Source organism: Lacerta agilis, chromosome 5, assembly GCF_009819535.1.
Source record: "Lacerta agilis isolate rLacAgi1 chromosome 5, rLacAgi1.pri, whole genome shotgun sequence".
In the NCBI taxonomy this organism is placed as follows: Eukaryota; Metazoa; Chordata; class Lepidosauria; order Squamata; family Lacertidae; genus Lacerta; species Lacerta agilis.
Window position 1 is genome coordinate 46,192,929 of NC_046316.1, and position 23,523 is coordinate 46,216,451.

The window sequence follows — 23,523 nt, forward strand, 5'->3', positions numbered from 1 at the left end:
TTGTTTTTTTGTTACATCTGGCTCATTGAAATACATGGTTTTTGCTATATCTGCCTATCACAAAGTTGAAATTATGCCTTCATATGAGGGTAATGATAATATTATTTATATCCCTAATAATGTCAGTTTCTGCTTTCTTCAGTGTGTGTATCTCAGCGCTAATCAAGCTGAGAAACTGAATAACTCAACACTTCTAGCTATATAACAAGTCCTTTAGACTTACTTTAATTTCCCATGATATATTTCCTTCCACATTATAAAACAATGTACTATCTTTTCCCAGACATAATTCTTTATTTCCTGATATGAATAACAAGAAGTGTGGAGAACTTTTTTTTCATATCATTACTGATGTCTGAATCTTTTCATAAGGTCCTCCAGTATATTCACCTTTGTCATTCCAGATGCCCTGCTTTGGGGCACAGCGGAAAGAAGGTGCCAATCTATCTGAGCCTGGAGGTTCTTACCACCATTCTTACCACCATCCAGAGGTTGCCTCCATAAAACCTGAGGCTGTATTTTAGCTTACAATGGAAGCTCTTTAAAAAAGAAAAGAAAAAGAAAAACATTACAGAATAAATGTGTTATTTTAATCTCAGACACAAGTTCCTTGACGTGTTGAAAGGTGGTGTTTTCGATTTCTGACTGCTGAACTCTTATCTTTACACTCTGAAGGCTTCTGTTGTGAAATGTCTATCAGTGCACTTGCAATTGCCAGTCCTGGAAGGAAAAGGAAAAGAGGAATTAACATTCTGCTATGAGAATACTTTTTTCCCCCTGCTTTCTCTTTCTACTTTCACTGAGAGGAGCTCCTAAATCCACTAGAAACTAGCTCATGAGCAATGGAATCAAAATTGCCATATCATTGCTTAAGCATTTCCTCCTGGTCTAGTACAAAAGTTATGAGAGGCCACATACAAAACTGCAGTATTTTTAGCACAGAAATTGTCGTATTTATGTATTGCATTTAGGAAAGCCTGATGGAAAAAGAAAACTCCAAACCAATAATACCACTAACTAGCAGCGATGCTGATATAGTAGAATATCCCTATTTTCATCTAAGGAATGTTGGAGGGTATGACAAAAGTAAATATGACACTTGTCACACACTGTAGCTGGGTTTTCATATAAACAACAACAACAACAACAACAACAACAACAACAACAACAACAACACAACAACAAAGCAATACCGGAGGCCAGTGAAAGCAAAAAGTTATAGTCCTCTGTCCCTGTGCCACAGTCCCAATCCCACTCCTTCCCTGTTGGCTCTTTATTTTTAAAAGTAGATAGATGTCCAGCTTGTTGCTTAGGGTGTATTAATTAAGGCTTGGGAGACACAGATTTGACCTATTTTATCTAAATACTGCTTCCCATCAATTGCGGTGGGTGGGTTAGGATTAAGTGTGTGTGTATTTATGAGACAAGCAGCACAAACCAGTACTATAAAATACTATCTACAAAAAGCACTGGGTTTTTTGGGTAAAAAAAGAGAGAGGTGCCAGATAATATCTTGCTAAAAGTGTTGTGGGTACCAGCACAAAATGGCTGCCATGGACTGCAAAAAAAGTTGTTATAGTTCTTTGTACCATTGAGTAGAATCATGAAAAGCACATTAAAACTCCCAACCATGCTACATACTTAAAACCAGATTTTAAAAGGCCTGGAAGAACATAAAAGACTTAAGCTAGCACTGAGGACAACAACATATGTGCCAGGCCAGGGGGTCAGGGGAAAGGAGGCATCAGTGAATTGCCTTACTAACTATTGTGGGATGATGTCAGTCAAGTCCAACATTCTAAGGGAGGACCAACTGCTACTTTGTGTTTGTTAGTTTTGGTTGGTTGGTTGGTTAGGCTGCTGCTGCTTAAAGATGTGTTAAGAGACTCACTAATATAGTTTGTATAGTTTATATCTCCAGTTTCGTAACTTAAATATGTACATGAATGAATCTGTTGGTAAATTACTTTATTTCAGTTATTAATCAGATTCATGTGTATTTTGAGGGGGATATAGGGATTGACAATCAAGAAAAGGACAGAAGACTCAAACGAGTCAGCAGCCGTTTGCCGCTGTGCAGGTTTAAATAAAGAATGTTTAACTCTGCTACTATATTATATAAACATTCCCACAGCTATAACTCTGCATGTTTTGTCAATTAAAACAGCCACGAGAATGCTGATACTTAAGTATCATACAATATTTGAAGATTCTTGACTTTGATTTCTAATTGTGCCACCATACCCTGTCCTTCAGTTCACTGAGTGGATACAGTGGTACCCCGCTAGACGAATGCTTCGCTAGACGAAAAACTCGCTAGACGAAAGCATTCGTCTAGCGGGAGGCTGCCCCGCTAGACGAAAAAGTCTATGGGGCTGCCTCGCAAGACGAAAAAATTTCGTCTTTTTTTTTTTCCGTTTTGCGGAGCGCGGCTCCCATTGCCGCTCCGCAAGACGAAAACCCCGCTAGACGAAAATTTTCGCGGGACGAATTATTTTCGTCTAGCGGGGCACCACTGTATATAGCTTGTCAACATGTTGGTATGCAAAGAATTAGATGTATCTGTAAAATATTCCCTATCATACTTTTTACTGAATCAAAATCATTTCCATGTTGCAAAAGCACAGATACAGAGGGCAAAATCCAACATGTGCAAAGAATGTTTCATGGCTTGTCAGAAGACCCAACGGGGTTCAAAAGGGACAGTTATTTCTCAGGGGGCAAAGTTAAAATGTGGAAGTAGCCTTTTGGATTCGCTATATGCTTTTCCAGGTTCCACAAGAGTAGATCAACTTGTTGAAAAACTCTTCCCTGCTGTTCACAGAGAAGATGGCTAGTTTATCTCTCCCCACATCATTCTGGATGCTGTCAGATGCTTCCCCATGATATTAATTATGGCAGCATTTCAGGGCAGGGCCATCTTTCTCCTCATGTCAGTGTTCTTTTCACTGGCTTTGTTGTCCCACAGCCTGACTCTTGTTAAGCGGAGCTGTGAAGCTCCTACAAAGATGCTTCCTTTAATCTTCCTCCCTGCTCAGGATCACTTCCTCACATTGCACTAAACACGTAGTTTGGTGATGCTTGTTTATTATGCTTCAGGTAGCATGGAAAGGGGATCAGAACTGGGGTGCATGTGATAAATACCTTTTGTAGTCGTCCCAAAGAAAATCCTCCTTGCCTGGAATGTCTGTTTACCACAGAAAGGAAGCTGGCACTACCACCATTGGGAACTTCTTTCTTATGACAAATAGCAGTGTGTGTGTGTGTGTGTGTGTGTGTGTAAAGATGTTTATTGGGACTGAAGCATGAGAAACTGCACCATAGTCCTTATTCCTTTTTCACATGTGAATGCTATTTAAATTACATAATCAAGCATGCTTTGCCACATTGTGTGATGTAGTTTGGCCCTGATTCATATGCTTTAATGGATCCATACAATTTAACATACACAAGCATGGGGCCATGAAATCATTTCCCATATCATATTTGCCATTCTCTGATTCTGCATCATTCAGTAGCACTATAGTATTGGTGGCTGGAATAGCAGTGTTCAGCATGAAAGTGTCCTTAGTAAGAAGAAGAGCTAGGGGTTGTAGCCAATGGTAGTTGGAGCAGACCCATTGAAGTTAATAGAAATGACTACCTTACATTCATTAGTTTCAGTGGGCCCTTTCTGAAGAAAGCTTTGTTGGACAGAAACCCAGGACTTGCTTTGAGCCCTCAGGATGAAAGAAAGATCCAAATTAATTGGTGCCCACCAGTCTTAAAATGTAACATTTGTTGCAATCCAAACACATTTACCTGAGAGTATGGGTTAGAAGGAAACATGCACAGGATTGCATCATTAATGTGGCTTCAAGGTGCACCAAGACATCAAACATCCACAGGACTCTAAACCCAACGTTCAGGCTACTGAAGAACTCTTGAATTTGTGAATAAGTCAGGAAGAAATGTGTATCCTGGAGGTAGAGGGCCAAGTCAGCTTACCATAGCTGTCCAAGGACCTTTTACATCTTTATTTCTTTTTTCAGGTCATGCTCTGATAATTACCAAATACGGTATGTTTTCATGTGTGTGTGTGTTTCTGTACTGCCCACTCTTGCTTGTAGTTGAGAAACCTTTTGTTCCTGCCTTTCTCTTTGCTTTGAGAACACTTAAAAAATTTCCATGTGCACGGCTCTAACCTTAGACTGGTTCCAGTTGATATTAGCCTCAAGTTTTCACTTTCTCTCATAGATGCCTTTCAAGCACATACGACTAGTGCTCTGGCTCCAGTGCAAGGCCAAGTCTGATGCCCTTGCACCAGATTATGACCTGTCCTCATTTCCAGTGCCAGTGCATCCACTTCTCTGGCACACTGAGGCATTGTTGTGCAGCATATTGTTAAGTGTCATTCGGTCTCCACAGACCAGGTCATAGTAGTGAATTGATTTACAGTCGTACCTTGGGTTACGTACTTAATTGGTTCCGGGTCACTGTACGTAACCCGAGGTACGACTGTGGAAGGAAGGAAGGAAGGAAGGATCAGATTCATACTTGCTTGTCAGTAACTGTCTTTAGTTAAATCTTCAAATGTTACCACTTTCCTGTTACAGTTAGTGAACTGATCTAGGATCAGGCTGGGGATTGAATGTGCTCCCCAATAAACACATGGAGGCACTTTTTACCAGACATCCTGAACCGACAAAAGAGCTGAACCTAACATGCCTTTCTCAAGTATTCATTTTCTTGAAATATGCTTAATTGGCTGCTGTTCCTCTTACTCCAGTATTCAGAAGGAACTGCTTCTTTTCAATCTAAAACTGCATACTGGGACATGCTTGCATGCTGTTAAGAGTTCCATTAAAATCAAGTCACTCCAGAAGATCATTTTTCAAAATGTCACACAAATCATCCGATGGAATTCACTTACCGTGTTCTCTAGGCCCAACACAGTTCCTTGTTATCAAAGCAGTACAATTAACTAGGGGAACAATTCATTACTTCAGACTGGCGGTCTAAAAGAATTTCATTTACCAAGTCAAAATGATGCACAGACTCTGCTGGCAAGTAGAATTTACATCAAAATGCAACCAAAGAGTCAATAAAAATGCTGGGGCTTAAATATTTATTATATGCTTTACCTTTATTTCCAAACAGTTAGAGTTAATATTATTGGAGGAAATGTAAATCCTATGATATCTCCCATTTGTCACCCCTAGTTTCATGGCTTGTTACAATTTACTTCATGTATTCCCCCTTTAAAAATACTCCCTCCTGAGCTGAGAGCCTCTGCTTTTTCAGTTCTGTAGCAGTAGTAGTGTAGAATCAGCATGGTTCAGTATCAAATCACAGAAGCAGAATTAATGAGTCACATGCACAGGTCAGAAGATTCTCTGTGATCTTGAGGCCAGGAAATTCCAAGTGCATCTTGGAATAGGATTTGTCAAATCAGTTTTAGCTTTACAGAAATGGGGCTGGCTATTTTCATAACCTTTGGTTGGGAAACAATCTACTGTATAGTTTCATTTTGTGAATGCTAGAGACACCATTAAAAGGAGAGGCCAGTCCAATATGCCTGTGAAAATACCTTTATTATTTTTAAAAGACAACACTAGAAACAAGAAAAAACAATATTATCTTGGTTGTACATAGAACAACCATAGTCTTCCCTAAAGGCAATTTAGTGGTAATAGTTGATCCTCAAGCACTAAATGCCTACCGTAACTATAAAATTGCTGGTGTGCAGGTTTTTTATTTTTAACAATTATGCAGAACAATTAATAAGTACAGAAATAAAATGTACCACAATAAAGCAGATTGCCTTGCAAACTGTGGTGTGCAATTTAAGACGTAAGTGCAACATTTGAATTTTACATTTGAACAATAGGCTTTGAAAATGGATTCATTCTGAGATAGCTTTCCCCGCTCCCCACAACTTTTGCAAGAGCAGGCAGTACTATACATTTTAATTTTCCAGCAAAACAGCTTCATTAGGCGTGAAAGGTTAATTGCAGGCTTAAGTGCAATTCAGGGAACCACACGTGAGGCTTTGGTGAATAGAGCCGCTCGCTACAGAAGGCAGTGAGCTATAAACTGTTTGCCCTGCTGAAATGTTTTACTACCTCATTTACTAACTGTCTTCTTTTACTGCTTGTATTTGTAGTTCTTTTAAACCTTTAATAGCTACAGTTTTATTTCACTGTAATCAGATTTAAATAGAAATACCCAGGCTGGGATGTTTGAACCCCCCCCCCCGCCCTCATTTTGTTGTATACAGCTACATACTAACTGATGGAAGGCCATATTACCTTCCAGAATAAGAAACCAACATTTTATACTTTAGTTTTATTTGCTGGCTGAGAAATGTAAGTTTCCCCATTCCTCTATTGTTCATTTTAATTAAAAATTTATCATGCTCACGCTTTCTCCTTTGTTAAAGTGAAGGGTGTTAAAGATGACCTGCTAGTTTTGGTTAGGCGGATAATTGGAATACATCCTCCTTTTAAATACATATTATTGTAAGATACCATTCTGGATAGATAGCTTTATTAGATTAAATTACTGGCATTTTCACATTGTTATGCAGAATCTGAACATTCACAATATGGAACACACTATGATAATTACAGTAAAGACCCATCAGTGTAGAATCTTTAATACTCTAAATTAAAGAAGTTAACCATAGTGTCAAAGAAATTTAGAACAACAACCAGATTAGGCAAGAGTTGTCATGCAGGCAAGTTAAAAACAGAAAAGATGGTCCTCTAATGCCGTTTGAAACCAAAAGCTTCACATTTCAGCTTTGCTGCAATTTCCTTGGTTAGTTTTCTTCCTCTAAAAGCTCCTGTAAAAGCCCAGTAACTGAGGACTAAATGCAGCTGCATTAGTGCAATTACCTCATTACTTAGTGTATTAATAATATCAGTGATCCCTGTACCTATGAAAGTTAATGCAAATGGCTCCAGTGAATTTTCAACCCTACTGAGAAAATAATGGGAATTAGAATGGCTAATCAGTGGTTAACATAGATCACCATGGAGTTCAACAAGTACATCTTCATTTTTATTTCATCAATACTATTTATAATTACACACTGGGCATTTTTTTACTAGGTTCTGTCATTTATTATGATCGTTTCAGTGCACTAAAGCACTCTGCAAGCACATATGAAAATATCCTGGTTCATCAACTCTCATTTATAATGGTGTGAGCACTATCTTAATGTTATGCTATGTTTTCTACTCTTGCTAACCTTATTTATAAACATTAACTTCACTTGCACCCATTATTCAGAGATAGTACAGTTACTGAACGCATCGTAAACTGAAGAAGAACTGAAAGGTACAAATCAGGTGCCCTTAGCCATCCTTTCCTCATCTCCCACCTCTGTATTCAAAGATGCTGTGCTGGACTCAGCTCACAAAGCAAGGCTGCATTTCAGCCCCCATTCATTTCAACTGAGTTTATCTGTAGCCAAACCCTATTAAAATGAATCAAGGTGCTCTCATTTCCCATCTTCTTTTATTTTGTTCCATCACGGAACGAAAGATGGCATACATGTAGTTCTCAGGCAGTCACCTTTCTTCCCCGATTCCTCTTTCTTGAGTCCCCAGTTTACCATCTCTATTCCCTTCCTCCAGGGTCCCCCTCTCTAAGACCCTGGTGCCCTTCATGTCACCTTACACTTCTGCTTCCTCTGCCCCTCCTTTTTGGCTCACTCCTACCTCCTTACCTAAAGTCCCCTCTTCTTTTTCATTGCCAGTTTTTGGTTAGGATGTGGAAAAGTATGTCCATTTAAGTAATGATATGAAATACAACTCCATTAAATCAAATATTTGTATTGTAGGCAGATCAGTGCTATTTTCTTTTATGGAACAAAATCCCATTCAGTAGTACTTTGTCTTGGACTCACCACATGGAAGCAGCTGTCACCACAACTGTCATCCCTAAATATGTAGCAAAATAAACATTCTCTGAGAGGCAATTATGTTCGCAGATTTATAAACTAAAGTGCCTTGAAATAACCTTTGGAAGCAAATTTTGGAAGCTAAACAGATCTGCGTTCAGCAGCTACCTAACACTGCACCTTACTTCTTAAAAATCCAATTATACAGACTTCTTACTTAGCATAGATATTTGATGCATGATAGATCCTTTCCACCCAAATAATCAGTTTCTACTTTTAAAGTGTGTCTGCTCATTAATAGTGAATCAGTTAATTATAACAAGACATACCTCTGCTCTCACAATGCTGTTTGTTCTTCTAATTTGATTTCAAGGAAATCCTTATTCACTGATTTGTGACTTCACAAGAATATAGTGTAGTATGTTAATCACACCTGAATCGTGTGTGAACTCCAAGGCAGAAGAGAAAACTCCACCTTACCTTATTGTAAACAGTGAAGACTCTGCAATATTAGTGACTTATAGTTTGTAGTTTGCATTTTTCAGCTGATTCTGTTTTCTGCTATTAAATCAGTGTCAAAACAGATCAGCAAGAACTAGGCGATTGGTACCTAAAGCATGGAAAGCTGTAACTAGGAAGTTAACATTTCCCCCCTCCCCAATTCTACAGTCAGTAACCTCAAATCTTATGACTAGAATAAATTATGCAAAATGATGAGTGCACATACATATGCATATGCATGTTCTAATTCATAATTCAAGCAGAACTGCTTGTTTCCATGTTTTGCTTCATTTTAGGGAAGTAAACTTTTTAAAAAGGGGGTAAGTGCAAATAGGAGACCCTGTAGTGTGATAAGGACCATCATTCTAAATTTATACATCCCTTATAACCATGCTTTGGAACAGACTTTGTCCCCCTCCCCCCGAAACACGGAAAACTAAAGCATTTATCATCCATTTACAGTTACTAGCATAATCTCCTTTAATCCATGTATTTACCCTGGAAATCTCATTCTGCTGTTATCCCACATGCCAATCAGAATGAGCTGTTGACAGAGAAATGTCACACATATCAAAGAAATGATAGTCCTTGAAACACAAAATGTATGTCTTCATTTTACCCAGACTTTTTCGCTTATGTTTTCTATTTTACCTGTTCCAGTGAAAGCCCAAAACCTTGCTAAAAATATAATCTATTGAATAAGAGTATTGGGGTTTTGGAAACCCTGGTTTAAAATCTGTGGGGGAGAAATCTTTCTCAGCCTCAGTTCACCATCTGAAAAGTGGGTGTTGTGAGAATCTGTGAGATAAGGAAAAGCACACTGTAAAGCACACTGCATACTTAAAGTAATATGGAAATGATCAATAATACTAAATTGGGATAGCAACAGAATCGTCAGTTTTATCGGAAATGTCAGTGGCTTGTAACAATTTCTTTCTTTTCTTTCTTCTTTTGTACTGAAATTAATGATAATATTCTACAAAACTGATATTTGATGCTACCCCTTTCAAAATCCTGCCATTTCCAAAGAGATTCACAGTGCCTCATTTTCACTTCAAATAGATGCCATATAATAGGGAAAACCTGCTCGATCTGAGTAATGATCAAAGCATCACTATCTTTGCTGTTGATATTGTGGTTAGGTTTGACAGTCTCCTGATAGGAGCTTAGCGAAGGAGAAAGAAAAACATTAGAAGCATAAAGTGTCCCATTTGCTTTTGTCTCAGATACTCATTTATTCTTGGTGCCTTGTTAAAATCTATCTTTGTCAGACTACTTCAGTTTGTTCAAAGCTTCCCCATACCCCACATTTTGCTACCTCCTCCATGGCAAATCCCAACACCTTAGTAGACATTAGCTGTGGCCCATGGGGAAAGCATGCTATTCTTCCAAGTCCCTATCACCAAGCAATAGCTGAAGGAGAGAAAGCTATGGGCTTTAAAGTTTAATCAGTTTCAGATTTGTTTTATCTTCCCTATAAAACAAATGTACTGGTTGCCACTATCCAGTGATAAAGAAAGGTGAACAGGAAGAGGTGGCTTTCATAGTGCAAGCCATAGTTGTCATTTCAGATGTTTACTGCAACAATGGTTTTCCACTCCAAGACAACAAAAATTGGGTACCTAGTCAGGCAAGGTCTGGGCTGGAGCCCAGTGCAAAAGGAACAGAGTCCATAGGAAACTACCAGAGACGCAAGTCTGTTATTACATTACACGTACATAGGAAGCTTCCATACCGCAAGTCAAATCCATCTAGTTCAGTATTGTCAATACTGACTAGGAGCAACTCTCCAGGGTTTCAGATAGGGAGTCTCTCCCAGTCTTGCCTGGAGATGCTGGGGGTTGAATTTGGGACCATCTACATGCAAAACCGATGCTCTGCCACTGAGCTATAGCCCTCTTCCAAGTCTTCTACTGCCAAGCAACCCTTCCATAAATGATGAAGGCCAACACAGTTGATAGGACATAGGCTACAAATGTCTCACACAGGAAGAACTAAAAGTGCAAAACTAATTTAAGACCATGTCTGTCACTCACATAAATGCAGCATAGATAGTATTAAGAAATTAAACACCTGGAAAATATTCTAAAAATGTGTATCCATTTTACAGATGGGAAACACTGAGGCTGAGAGTATCTAGTTTGTAGACAGCTTATTCTGTGAATCCACAGCAGAGAACCCAAAGTATATAGCTCAAACAAGTGGACCAAACTACAGGCTTCAAATCAAGCAAGCCCATAGAAAGAACTCAAAATCCACACAAAGCAGATTATCCGGTCCTAGGGCTTTTTGAGGGTTCCAGTCAATCACTCTTAAGAGGCCTCTCAGTGTCCCCTTCTGATGCCTTCTCTGTACTTCTAGGCAAGAAACTCTTACCTAGGGGAAAGAGAAGAGGGAGGCAGCGAAAGGCCCTCTCAAAGATGGATGGCTAATCTTTCCCAATGGAGATTGGAATTCAGCTAAAACCCTTAGGTTTCCTGGTGGCAAAAAGATGCTCAGTGTTTCACTTCCCATTCATGGTATGGTTCCCGAATGAAGTCCTCAATCTCAATTCTGGGTAGGAATAGAGAGTCTACTGTACATCTGTGAGACTCACCTGCCCCAGTATGCATACTTGCACAAAGCATATATGTGCAAAATATAAATATACAATTTTAAAATAATAATGGGAAATCAACGTTTGCATCCTTTAACTGGCAATACGGGGGTAAGAAACCCCCTAATTGACCGAGTTGGTACCTTTTTATCAGTTTTGCAGCCCTAACCTCAGCCCACTGTCATAGACAGACTTGGGAAATAGGATGTAATATACGGAAAGACGCCTGAAGGATAAATAAAGGTAAAATGCAGGAACAGAAAGACAGTGTGAGGCTGGGGGAAATGAATTTGGAGGGAGTATGGTCAGGGTTACAGTTATGAATCATTTATATTTGCCTTGCTTGTTTTCTGCCTTACAAGGAGAAATCCCTTGGCCTTTTGAAGAATGACTCTTTTGCATCTAAAAAGCGTGTGTTATCCAAGACCTCTGAGCAGGGGTAATTGTAATCTAATTGGGACAGTCAGTTCCAGCTTTTATGCAAAAGAGCAGCAGACAGAGCCTAGTTACCAATTGCCTGGGCATGTAACAGCATCTATTTTAGTTTTAGTTTTGTCCTCAACAGCAATGTCTGAAGAACAAGTTGCTTTTCTAAAATTTCCTTTCAAAACTGGAACAACTAGTTGACCCACTTCTATCTTGCTACACATACTCACAACATATTCATTTCTGGGGTGCCTCTAAACTCTGAATTAGATTTGTATGCCTAGATATCCTCAGATGGACGAAACTTAGTGCTGCATTTGGAAAAGAGGTTACCTTACAAGACGACAGAGGTTGAAGGTCTTGTACTGTATTTTGTATTGTAGAACTATATTTTCCTTCACAACTCACAAACTTTACTAGGTGATGAATATCTTCTTGGACAAATGATTATGGTGAACAAAAATTCTGGTACACCACTTTAATCAAAAGTAGATACTATCTTCACCTATAATGTGTTCTATTGTATCTGCACCCATAATGTGTTCTCTCTTATACATTACATTCATAACTACCAGGATCAGATGCGTTTTGGGGGGAGGTAGTTGCCAACATTCTGCTTTAATGTATTGTTGACTTTTTCCTTTAAGCTTGAGGCTTTTTTATGAAAAAAAAGTTTGTTAAGCAAAATTAAGATTTTCCAGTTATTCAGTATCCAGCTGAATTCTGCCATTAAATATTCAGTGCATCTCAGATTCCATTGCTAGCAGTCATAATGACAAATAAATAATCTTTGGTATTTAATTCAGGATTAAGTCAACCAGTTCTTAGAATTTGGAAAGCAGATTACTGTGCGAGACCTCCAGGCCTTCAAACATTTGTGATGCATGGCTAGTCAGATGATCTGCAGTGCACCCATAAACATCAGACCCATCAGAAAAAAATGAAAGCGAGAAAAGCAAATAATAAATATCCTCTCAATTTTGGCTACATCTATTACCAAAGCTGGCCCAATCTCATTCAGCATATTGATTTAACTCAGTCCAGCAGAAATGACTAGGACTTTGCTCTTGGTTTGAGTCACAGGAATGTTTTCCATTGAGCAAGCTAATGTGGTGAAGGAAATGTTACAAAAAATGTTGCAGACTCATAAATAATGGAAAAAGTTAGAGCCATACATTGACAAATTATGAAGGCTGCTTTCCTTTTGACAAATGATGTGCATTTTTTCAAAACTGACTTTTCTTCTATATATATAACTGGTGTCTAGTTTTATTTGTAATTTCAAGTTATAAAATACCTCTGACCCATTTACATCAACCATACCTTCATGTCCAAGAAAAGTTTTTTTTAAACTTCTTTCCCTGCCCCCATTAATTGCATTACTATCTTGTTTGTATAAAGTTACAAGTCTGAGCACAGTTTAGTGTTTCTGTAGCACAGGAGAACTTTCCCCCCTTATTACCACTATAACATCTGCTTTGATCCAGCATGGATAATGCTATAACCCTTGTCAGGAAGCAAAAGGAATATTTTGTTGATTGGTGGAAATACCTTTTTGCTCCATTTCCTTTTTTACAGTAACTTCCCATAGCCCACCACACACATAGTGTTGACTAGACTACATCACTAGCAGAAAGGTGAAGGAGGGAGAGAATGACCTGATTCTGATCTGCATACTGAGCTCACGGCAAAAAGAGGATGGGGCAGTCATTTGTGCTGGTTTGCACATAATACAAAAGTACTGTACAGTTTAGCACCACATCAGGGGTGGCTATTTTTTAATTACTGTTATTGCTGCTGGCTAACCCTCTGAAGGGTGGTGCTGTGGTTTAAACCACTGAGCCTAGGGCTTGCCGATCAGAAGGTCGGTGGTTCAAATTCCCGCGATGGGGTGAGGTCCCGTTGTTCAGTCCCTGCTCCTGCCAACCTAGCAGTTCGAAAGCACATCAAAATGCAAGTAGATAAATAGGTACCGCTTCGGCGGGAAGGTAAACAGTGTTTCCGTGCGCTGCTCTGGTTCGCCAGAAGCAGCTTAGTCATGCTGGCCACATGACCCGGAAGCTGTCTGCGGACAAACACCAGCTCCCTCAGCCTATAGAGTGAGATGAGCCCCGCAACCCCAGAGTCGTCCGTGATTGGACCTAACAGTCAGGGGTACCTTTACTTTTACCTTAGCCCTCTGAAGACCACATGCCAGCCGTGGGCATCAACAAATCAAGAGTGGGTATGGTCAGTGCATGCATACACATAGAGGCAGGTATGCACATACAGTGACTACATGGACAAGCCTCAGTGAGCCTGAGGAAACCTGGCTTGTGCATCTCTTTCCTCTCTCTGCCTCCTGCAAGGCTAAGAGGAGGAGGACTGCTGATGAGTTTAAGTTGAATTTCAAGGGTTTGCAACTTAACACCATGTGAGAACCAGGAATCCTGGTTTAGAACAACAATTAAACAATCTGGTTTCAGTATCCATAGTTTGAAGACGGCCTGTTTAGCGACTAATCACTATTTGTTGTAAACAAGGACCCCTGGTTCATACCTAGCCCTAAGCTAAGGTATCTTCAAAACTTAAAGTAATCAAGGTAGAGGTCTTCCTCCCAGTGATGTGGTAGGGGGAGTGTGCAGTCCTGATGCTTTGCTCAGGCTTACTGAGGCTTATGTGTGAACCAGCCCACTGTGTGTGCATCCACATGCCTGTGGAGCATTCTTCATCATTGCTAGAGCTTTTTGTGTCCCTTGGTGAATGCAAGTGCACCACATTTCAAAGGCTGGGATAAGTTCATTGTTTTGTTAGTAAGAAGCAGCCCAAGTTTTAATTCTATCTCATTCCAGTTTGATTTTTAAAAAGATGAAACCAGCAAAAAATAAAATAAAATGGATGCATTTATCTGAGTAAATTGCTCCTCTTCTCTTTCCCCTCCTCTTTGTTCTTTCAGCTTGCCTTTCCCTTATGCATTATTTCAGCACAAAGATCTCAAGGCCACTTGCCTACAGAGATGCTAACACAGAGAGTTTTATTACTATAGCCATGCTTCTAGTCCAAAGGGAGTCCATGACAACTGCTTGCTAATACTTCTCATTCCTGGCCTCAATATTGAATTTCAAAATAAAGAATATTACAAGCAGATTTTAGGGCAACCTTGAATACTTATAAAGGTTTAAATATTTATGTTATTTGTCAATTTTTCAATTTAATCACTGAGTAAGCTTTCCCCTCCCAGAAAAAAGGAAAAAAACCCGCTTTCCTTGATTGCAATGAAAGGTATGTAAACAACTGCTCACATTTGGGAGGGTTTCTCTATTTTCTCCTTCATTTTTCTTCTTTCATTAATCTTAATCCAAACAAACTTTTATTTAACACCTGGAGATGGTCTGGATTTTATGAACAACATTTCAAATTTGCAATTTGAAAAGTTTGCAGCTAATGAATGCATACTGTAGCTTCCCTGTCAACCTTTTCCTTGATTTCACCAGTCAGATTTCCTGCCACTGGGTGTGTCAGAGGGGTCAGAGGGAGAAGAGGAAGCAGACTGGGAGGAGCAGGTGTTGGAAGCTGAAGAGGTAACAGGATTTAGTGAGAAAGAAAAGGCTGTAGCAGAGAGAAGTCCAAAATCAGAGGCGGAAGCAGAGGCTGACAAGAGGGGCCAAGAGGCAGAGATGAAGCAGGCTGCTGAAGAAGCCAGCAGTAGGAAATCTGTAGCCCTCCAAGTGTTGCCCTACTAACAGGTCTATGGGTGAGTGAAATGTTGAGTCATTTGCAGGCGACAGATTCAGAGAGATGATTCTTATAACAGGTTGAATGTGGACTAAGTTTAGTTGAAGTAATCTTCCTCTGAAATCAATGGGACAACTTAGTCATGACATAATTTAAGTCCCACCGATTTCTGTTGGAACAAAGTTCAACTCTGGGATTGTTAAAATAGCTAATGAAAGCTCTAACCTGCAAATACCATTTCATTAATGAGGGACTTCCTGTTGCACAGCCTGGTTTTTTGTTACTGTTACTTGGTAGTCCAATATCTAATGGATGATCTGTAGTACCTCTATATTGTCCAGGAAGACACTTATATAATCACTAGCAATGTGATTTAAAATAATATTTTGGGGACTTCCAGTGAAGTGCCATACTGGCCGGTCGGGAGAAGCCCCAGCTCTGGGGATCTCCGACGCTGTCAGGGGAAGGGGGAACCGTAACTGCGAAACGGCCCCCGAAAAACTTCAGGAAGAGTGTCCTGAAGACGTGGGGATCCGGCAGGTACCCTTTGCGGCTCCCCTACTCCCCAGTAAGCCCTAGTAAGGGCAGCCGAGAGCGAGTGGGGTGGTAGGTGCGGGTACTGTGGATCTATCGCTCCCCTGGCACCGTGAAGCAGCAACAGCCGGCAGAGAGAGCGCTTTACTTCTCCTCAAATTTGGACTGAAATTTGGACTTTGCGAGTACAAAAGAACCTTAAAAATTCTTTTTTTGAAAATTTGGCATGGAGGGGGATTTAAAGAGGAGGTCCGCCCCCCCCGCCCCGATTGCAGCAAGTGAAAGTAAAGGAAAGAACACTGCAGCCACGGAAGATTTCTTTGAAACTAAGAAGCTTCCAAGTTTGGATTTAATACCCCCCCGAAGGACAGGGACCGGGGCACGCGCGAAATGTACAGTTATAAGCCCTGTGGATTATAAATTTGTATGTGGAAAGGAATCCCCGCGCACCCTCAGGATACGGAGACTGGGTCAGTCAGCGGGCAACCATTGTGATGACAGAGACTGAGAGTTACTTTCGTTTCCGACTTGTCTTTGATCTTTTATACTTTGAAGCTTTGCGAAAGCTCCAATTGGAAACAGCAAGACATTGTAACACTTTGACTTGCAACATAAGTAGCTCACTAAGAGAGAGGGAATTTATGGAACTTTACAGAACTTTACCCATATTTGGATTATAATTGCATTTTGAACTTTGTTTGAAGAGAAGGAAAAGACTGGTTTCCTGCTTCCTGTCTAAACTTCTGAATTACTTTACTGGACAAATATTTTCTACCCCATATACCGGCTCAGGACATTTGTATTTCACAATATCTGTTGTGGCTAGTTGGCCGCTGGGTGACCTTGGATGTTTGGCAGCTGCAAGGACTTTTAGAGAGTACATTACAGACTAATTCTGAGACTGTTTGGATTGACCTTGACTCTGCTAAAGATAAAAATTGGTTGGAGATTATGGAAGAGGGAACCCCAGCTCAGTCAATAGCGGCTAGAACAAAACAGCCGAAAGGCTCTATTAAAACATTTGAAGATCAAGTGCTTTCATCATTGGCGGTGCTGACAGCAAGTGTTAATGCAAACACTGAAAATCTCAAAGCCAATACAGAGAGCCTCAATCGTATGGGACAAGAACTGGGATTAATGAAACAGGAAATTAATGACACTAAAGTACAAGTGTCGCAGGTAGAGTCAAGGGTGACCAATTTGGAGACAACAAGAGTTCAGGACCTAGAACGACAACAAGAAGCAGCACAAATAGCAATTGCTAATCTACAACTGAAGGAAAGAGAAGCAAATCTGTGAATAAGCGGACTACCAGAATTGGAACAAGGAGATTTGAAACAATTCCTAATCCAACAATTTACAGACTTTTATGTTAAGGACAAGTATAACCCAAAAATGGTCTTTAAAGATGAAGAGGGAAGATATGTTGCGGTGGAAATAACAGCGCAAGGCGGAAAAAATTTGACTTTGGGAATTTATGCACCAAATGAGGGTAAAGCAGATTTCTACAAGAAGTTACATGATATGCTGTTGGACTATATGGATTACAAACTGATATGTCTGGGAGATTTGAATGGAGTGGTCTCCACTTTGATGGAGATCCAAAAAGATCCAAATATACCAATGATGGAAGACTTCCAAACACTTTCTTTGACATGATGGACAACTTAGATCTGATTGATTCATGGAGGTTGAAGAATCCAATGGAAACAGAGACAACTTTTTTCGGATGCGAAAATGGTGTAGAGCAGATTGGACTATATTTGGATTTCAAGAGACCAGGCACCAAAAATTTTAAAGGCGGAAATTTGTCCAAAGACATGCTCGGACCATAATGCTGTACAATTGGACTTAAGGTTGACTCCCCAGGGTTCATTTAGATGGAGGTTGAATGATTCATTATTGAGAAATGAAACAATTGGACAGGCCCAAAAAACCCTAAAGGACTATTTTGATATTAATTTAGCTACATCGTTGGATAAAAAGGGTTATTTGGGACGCAAGTAAAGCAGTAATGAGAGGTTTCTTTATACAACAGAATGCGGCAAAGAAAAAGAAGCAGAATATGAAAAAAGATTTGATCCTGAAGCAAATTAAAGAAAAGGAGAAAAAATTGAGAAGCAAACCGAAAGATCTACAGATCCAAAAAGAAATAAAGGCTCTCCAGGTACAATATTCTAATTTGATAAATCAGGAGATAGAGTGGAAAATTAAATTAATGAAGCAAAATACTTTTGAATCTGCAAATAAATGTGCCAAATTACTGGCTTGGCAGTTAAAAAAGAGACAAAAACAAAATACAATCACCAATATTATAGTGGAAGACAAGAATATAGATAACCCGATGGAGATCAGGAAACGTTTTCAGAAGTTTTACAAGCAATTGTACAAGGAAGATAATCAGCATAAGGACAAGATAGTACAGTTTTTGGAGAAAAACGGACTGCGTAAATTACCAGAGGACAAAAAAATCATACTCAACCACCCGATTACAAATCAAGAAATCGAAGAAGCGATAAAACATATGCAGTTGGGCAAGGCCCCTGGACTGGATGGATTAACGGCAAAATACTACAAAATCTTAAAGGACTGGATGATTCAACCAATGAAGGAAGTATGCAAGTGTCAGAGGAAATAAGAATTGAAAAAGGAACCAGACAAGGGTGCCCTTTATCTCCTCTTTTATTTATAACAGTCCTGGATGTCTTGCTGAATATGACAAGAAAAGAGGAAGATATCAAGGGAATAAGAGTGGGAGAGAAAGAATACAAACTAAGAGCCTTTGCAGACGATTTGGTGTTGATGTTACAAGATCCTGAACGCAGTGCCGTAAAAGCACTGGAGACTATACAAGAATTTGGGCTAGTAGCAGGCTTCAAGTTGAATAAAGCTAAAACCAAAGTTTTAGTAAAAAATCTGACATTGGAAGAAAGAGACAGATTGCAAAGAGCTACAGGGCTTAGCTTTGTTAAGAAAGTGAAACACCTGGGTGTTAATATGACGGTGAAAAATTTAAATCTATATAAAGACAATTATGATAAAATATGGAATGAGTTTAAAAGAGATTTAGAAATCTGGACAAATTTGAAACTATCAATGTTAGGGCATATTTCAGTGATAAAGATGAATGTATTGCCAAAAATGTTATTTTTATTTCAAACTTTGCCAATTATAGACAAGATGGATTGTTTTAAAAGGTGGCAAAAGGATTTGTCAAAATTTATCTGGCGGGGAAGAAACCAAGAATTAAATATAAAATACTAACTGATTCAAAGGAAAGAAGTGGATTCTCGCTGCCAGATCTAAGAATTTATTATGAAGCAGCTGCCTTTTGCTGGTTGAAAGACTTGTTTTTGCTAGAAAACACAGATGTATTAGATTTGGAAGGACATGATAATGTTTTTGGTTGGCATGCATATCTTTGGTATGATAAGATCAAGGCCCACAAAGGTTTCAAATCGCATATAATCAGAAAAGTTTTGTTTAAGGTATGGATGAAGTATAAAGAATTACTTGAAAGGAAAACACCCAGATGGTTATCACCTCTAGAAGCAAAAGCCCATAAAAGAGCAAACCTGGATAGACAATGGCCGAAATATAGTCACATTTTGATACAAGAAGGGGAACATTTAAAATTAAAATCATATGAACAATTGAAAGGAAATCTAACGGACTGGCTACAGTATTATCAGATTAATGAAGTATTTAAGTCAGATAGAAAAATTGGTTTTCAGTTAGAAAAATCTAAGTTGGAGACAGAATTGTTAGAGCCTAGATCAAAAAATTTATCCAGAATGTATAATTTATTGCTTGGGTGGCATACAAAAGATGAAATGGTATAATCAACAATGATAGTTTGGGCTAAGGATGTGGGGCACAATATTACGTTGGAAGACTGGGAAAGATTGTGGAAAACTGGTATAAAATTTTCAGCGTGTAATATGCTTAGAGAAAATATTATGAAGATGATGTACAGATGGTATTTGACACCAGTTAAATTGGCAAAAATATATCATGGACAAAGTAATAAATGCTGGAAATGTAAACAGGAAGAAGGAACTTTTTTCCACATGTGGTGGACGTGTCCAAAGGTAAAAGACTTCTGGGAAAAGATTTATAATGAAATGAAAAATGTGTTGAAAAACACATTTAAAAAGAAACCAGAAGCCTTCTTACTGGGCATCCTAGGCCAAGAAATCCCAAAATGTGATAGAACTGTATTTATGTATGCCATAACAGCAGCTAGAATTTTGATAGCTAAAAACTGGAAGACAGAGGAACTACCAACGACTGAAGAATGGCAGATGAAAATGATGGACTATATGGAACTTGCTGAGATGACCGGGAAACTCTGTGACCAGAGGGACGACGCAGTGGGAGAAGAATGGAAGAAATTTAAAACATATTTGAAAAAATATAGTAAGATTGAGATTTAGAAGGAACTTGGAAGAAATGTTAGACTGCATATTTAGAATTATGTTAAGTGTTAATGAAATGTGAAATAATGAATTAAGAAAATAATTGAAGAAATGGATAAGATTTTTTGGAAAATATGGTTGGTACAATGTAAAGAAATTACTAAAGATGAAGGACAATGAATGCAGGAAGGGTAGACGTGAGGAAGTAAAGCAACAACATTAAGGAAAGAAGCAGTCTTTAACAAATAATTTTTTGTTTTTCATTTTTGTATTTTTGTATTTTTGTATTTTGTAGTTTGCATAGTTTTTGTTTTAGTATTTGTGGTGCGTTTGTAGTTGTATTGGTTTATTTTATGTGTTTTGTTGATGTTTTGAAAAAAGTAAATAAATACATTTTAAAAATAATAATATTTTGGGTCCTAGCTGCTTTCTTCACATATAACAGTGGCTTGCAAACGTGATGAACTAACAACTTCTGAGCCAACAGCTCATGGCTCCTCTCTGCTACAGCAGTTTCCACAATCTTAAAGATTCATTTGCTAGGAGTATTTGTTCTTAGCTCATGGATTGATCACTGGCAGTAGGAGGAAAAAGATAGAAAGCATTTTATGAGCTGGCCCATTGCTTCAGATTACAACAATACATTTTTTTTTCAGAGGGTCCTCTACTCATACCCCTCACATTGTCCATTATAGTCCATATGCTTTTCTAGGCAGCAATAAAGCATACAAATCTGAAAATAATTGGGTGTGAACAATTCAGTGTTTAAGAGCAGTTTGCATTGGTGATGGAATGTTTGCTTTAAGAATTATTTTCAGGAGATATTGATTTGACAATATATTACACAACCACATCTCTGTGTTCTTGGGAAGGCGAAAAAACATTCTCTGCTTAGCATTTCAAATAGTGTCCTAATTTAAATGAGATTTCAACCTTAATGCTTCTTTTTTTAGACTTCTCATTTGCACTACTGCAGTCTTTCAAGAGAGAAGATGTGCTTGATGGTGATGATAATAATAATACTGTAGGTTAGCATATATCCTCACATATTCAAAATGTTGAATGAAAATAAAACTGATTTATTTTTTCTTGTCCCAGCTCAAATATAATGGTACTTGCTGGTCATTATGGTTCAAAAAAATACTTAATTCACATGTTATACCTGCATAATTTTTTAATGAATCCTCAAGTGTAATCAAGTGATGCTTATCCATTATGTGTATAATTAGTAAATAATACTTATTTCCCAGTAACTTTAGGCTGAAGCCCTTTGCAAACATACAATGCTATGCATAGATGAATGTATGGTGGTGGCCAGGAGTATGTTTGCTGGCCTAGCCCTGACGTCTGCATGTTCAATGGCCCATCAGCACAGACACCTACACGTATACAACCAAAAGTATATATGCTTTGAATATGCAAACTGTATACATTGAATTCAGAGAGTTTACATGAGTTGACAGTTTAGGGGGAGAGACCAGCAGGTACAATCAAAAACCCTTCCACACGTTTATCTGTACACAGATTGAAAATCAGGTCAAATGTACCGGTATTCATTTCATGCAGTACTTGTCATGAGGCATTTGTGTCCAAATGCAAAATGTTAAGTGAATATCAGCCCTTAAACAATTAGGAAAATAGGCCTAAAAACCACTGAGAGGCTGTGTACATATGACATTTTTTTCTAGAATCAATGGAGACTACTTGGGCTTTCCCCCCATGTGGTCTCTACATGTTGCCAAGGGCTGCCAAAAAGGGCCTCGAGGGCTGCATACACTCCCTTGGGCCATGTGTTTGACCACCCTGTCCTAGGAGCTGCCCTTGTGACCTCGCCACTACTCACATGACCTAAGTGCCCACTAGGTCTGGGTTTCCCCAGCCTCCATTGGAGTGTATCCACACCTGCCCAAGATATTGTTGGTGGGTGTATGCTAAGATTGCATTCAGCACTTCATTCACCTGAGGCATATGCAGGAAGGAAAAGGCATAGATAACCTAATGAAGGGTAGGGTTTTCAAATTTACAGCAAGTAACCATACCCACTCTTATGGATGGTAGGATCTAGAATCAGTCTAGATTGAAAGTAGCATGTTGAAGATGAGCATGAATGATTCCATAATGAGAAAAACTACATGTTTGGGCTACAGATGGGTTATGATGTATGCAAGCTGAGTATAATGAATGAGCTTTTTATTCTAACTATGAAAGTGTCTTGAAACTTGACATGAAAAGCTGCAATATTTATCATACTTGAATCACAGGGGACAAACCAAGGAAACTAAAGCAAGAAGTTTTTATTTGTGAATTGGTATTATGTTCTTGTCCCAGAATGATAAATGTATTTCTTTATTAGGGAGAGAAATGCTTTCAAGCTAACAGTTCCTTCTATATATTCATGGCATGTTCTCTTACCAGTGATGTTTCTTTAAATCTATGTCATACACTGGGTCCATATATCAAATGCTTTTTATTCAAATTCTTTAAAAATTTTATTGTTCGAGTATCTTAGTTCTAATTCTTAGTGGTTCTGGGGTTGATAGGGTGGGGTATGCAAGAATGTCCACAAGGAGCCTATTTTAGTGTTGCAGAAGTTGCTGGGATCAAAGCCTCTGGATCCTGTATCATTACTATTATTATAACATTTCTTGTACTGCATCTTCCCTCCCATCAGAACCCATGGCAGCTAGCAACATCCATAAAATACAACATTAAAAACAAAGTTAAAACCAGAATCTACAGCAGTGGTTCCCAAACATCTCCCCCCCCCCCATCCCAACTGGACCACTTGAAAATTGCTGAGGGTCTTGGCAGACAATAATTTTTTTACCTGTTATGTAGCAATTGTTATACAGCTGTATGGTTTTTAATGGTATTTTACATACATGCTGCAGACTGCCTGAATGAAGCATGCAGAACACAGTTTGTGAACCTCTGCAGTACAGTAATCAACAGCATACAGCAATCAGTGGTGCTGATTTGTGGGGTCACTCCAACTATGATTCAAAGGCCTGCATAACAAATAGATCTGAAGCTATCACCTGAGTATGCAAAACTGCAAAATCTGTAGAGGGATGTCACTGCTGGGAGAGCCAAGGGTGCTATAACAGCAAGGCCTCCTGTACCCAGGTTGCCTGGTTGTGGGAAATGCTTTTTTTTCAAATACGCACAAATGATCCAAGATACCGGTAGGTATCTCCTGTGACACTGAAAGAATCCTGCAGTTCAGTTATCCAACTGCACATGGATTTGCTGGTGTACCAACTATACTGGTGCTTCAAGCAACTGTGTGAATTGCCTGTGCACATGAGCTAGCCCTTACAAGAGTGGTTTCATTGAGGAATTTGGTGCAAAAAAACTGTAGGTAAATAAATGGTACCAGTCCCAGTACTGAAATAAGTCAGTACACATGTGAAATCAGTCAAACAGTTTTATATGGATTTCAGTAG

At 38.9% G+C, this 23,523-nt stretch overlaps 1 protein-coding gene across 3 annotated transcripts in view; it reads right to left on the reverse strand.

Moving 5' to 3' along the window:
* Positions 1-360: 360 nt before the first annotated feature.
* The window catches only part of ATRNL1 (attractin like 1), a 505,113-nt gene continuing 481,950 nt past the window's right edge, over positions 361-23,523 (reverse strand). For 2 of the 3 annotated variants that reach the window (XM_033149571.1, XM_033149569.1), the window contains 2 exons: positions 4,913-4,963; positions 361-720 (listed from right to left, as the gene is read on the reverse strand). In XM_033149571.1, coding sequence (XP_033005462.1) covers positions 596-720; positions 4,913-4,963 — 176 coding nt within the window. In that variant the 3' untranslated portion in view covers positions 361-595. The remainder of the gene's footprint in view (positions 721-4,912; positions 4,964-23,523) is intronic. The other variant, XM_033149570.1, reaches the window with a different exon arrangement.